This window comes from Netta rufina, assembly GCF_964035555.1.
Source record: "Netta rufina genome assembly, chromosome: 24".
NCBI lineage: Eukaryota > Metazoa > Chordata > Aves > Anseriformes > Anatidae > Netta > Netta rufina.
In genome coordinates, this window is record NC_140148.1 from 4,619,038 (window position 1) to 4,620,285 (window position 1,248).

General features: G+C 55.8%; 1 protein-coding gene across 1 annotated transcript; it reads left to right on the plus strand.

Annotated features, from left to right (window-relative positions):
- Window positions 1-591: 591 nt before the first annotated feature.
- LOC311218340 (feather keratin Cos2-3-like) lies at window positions 592-897 on the plus strand (the record flags this gene model as incomplete). Its single annotated transcript, XM_084300997.1, has 1 exon — window positions 592-897. The coding sequence occupies one exon, from the start codon at window positions 592-594 to the stop codon at window positions 895-897; it is 306 nt and encodes a 101-aa protein (XP_084157123.1).
- Between the last annotated feature and the right edge of the window lie 351 nt (window positions 898-1,248).

A 1,248-nucleotide genomic window follows, 5' to 3' on the forward strand; every position in this document is an offset into this window, starting at 1 on the left:
ATGAAAAGCAGCATCACAGGAAGGCAGCACACATCCCGTATCATTAGGTGGGATGTTTTTCATGCATGAGTAGCTTGTCAGAAAATAGTCCCTGCTTCAAGGGATGCCTCTGGACATGGGGCAGCCAAGGCCCACTATAAAAGCCAGCCCAGCTCTGTGCTCTCTCATCCACTTCTCTGGCCTTCTTCTTGTTGGGAACCAGGTGAGTGTGAAGCCCCTTCTTGTCCCCCTCATTCTCCCACAGGAGGACTCAGTTCCTTGGACCTTTCAGCTGCTATCAGCTGTGTGCCCTGCCAAATCTTGGGACTGCTGGTTGTGGGAGAGTCAAGGGGTAGAAGGTTTGTCATGGAGGAAAACTGGGCCTTTGTTATGATGGCTCTTGTGCATAGGGTGTAGCCTGGCTCTGGTTGCTCTTTTGGGCCCTGTCAGGATGCAGCCAAGAACTGCTTGCACATCCCTGCACAGCCTCCAGCTCACAGTACTGCCTGTGCCTTGGATCTGTTAGGGTGTGGTGACAGGCTACTCCTCGTGCATCCCCATTTTAAGCTTCCTCCCTGTCCTCTGTCCCAGGTGAACCTCCTGCCCCCAGACATGTCCTGCTACGACCAGTGCCGGCCATGCCAGCCGTGCGGCCCGACCCCGCTGGCCAGCAGCTGCAACGAGCCCTGTGTCAGGCAGTGCCAGAACTCCACCATCGTCATCCAGCCCTCTCCCGTGGTGGTGACCCTGCCCGGCCCCATCCTCAGCTCCTTCCCGCAGAACACGGCTGTAGGATCCTCCACCTCTGCTGCCGTTGGCAGCATCCTCAGCTGTGACGGCGTCCCCATCAACTCTGGGTGCTGTGACCTCTCCTGCATTACCAGCCGCTACTGTGGCAGCAGGTGCCGCCCCTGCTAAAGATGCCAGACAGTGCCCCAGACCAGGACCCCAGGAACTCACAACATGCTGCTGGCCAAAATGGAAGGAAGAAGAGACCTCATGTTGTTCTAAGAGGACCTGACCATCTCTGGCTTGTCCTGTAAAGACAGACAGGAAGGGGCCAGCCTGGAGTCTATGACAACATGGCCAATATCTACCTATCCTGTTTTCCACACGCTCATTTTCTTTCTTTTCTTTCTCTTGCCCTCTGCTTTGCATGAGGCCCCAGAAACCAGCCTGGAGAGACCTGCTAGCCCCTCTCCCCATGTGGGCCAGGTAGATTGATGCCCTGTTGCAAGTCTGCCATTGGAAAAGCTGAACAGATTTTTG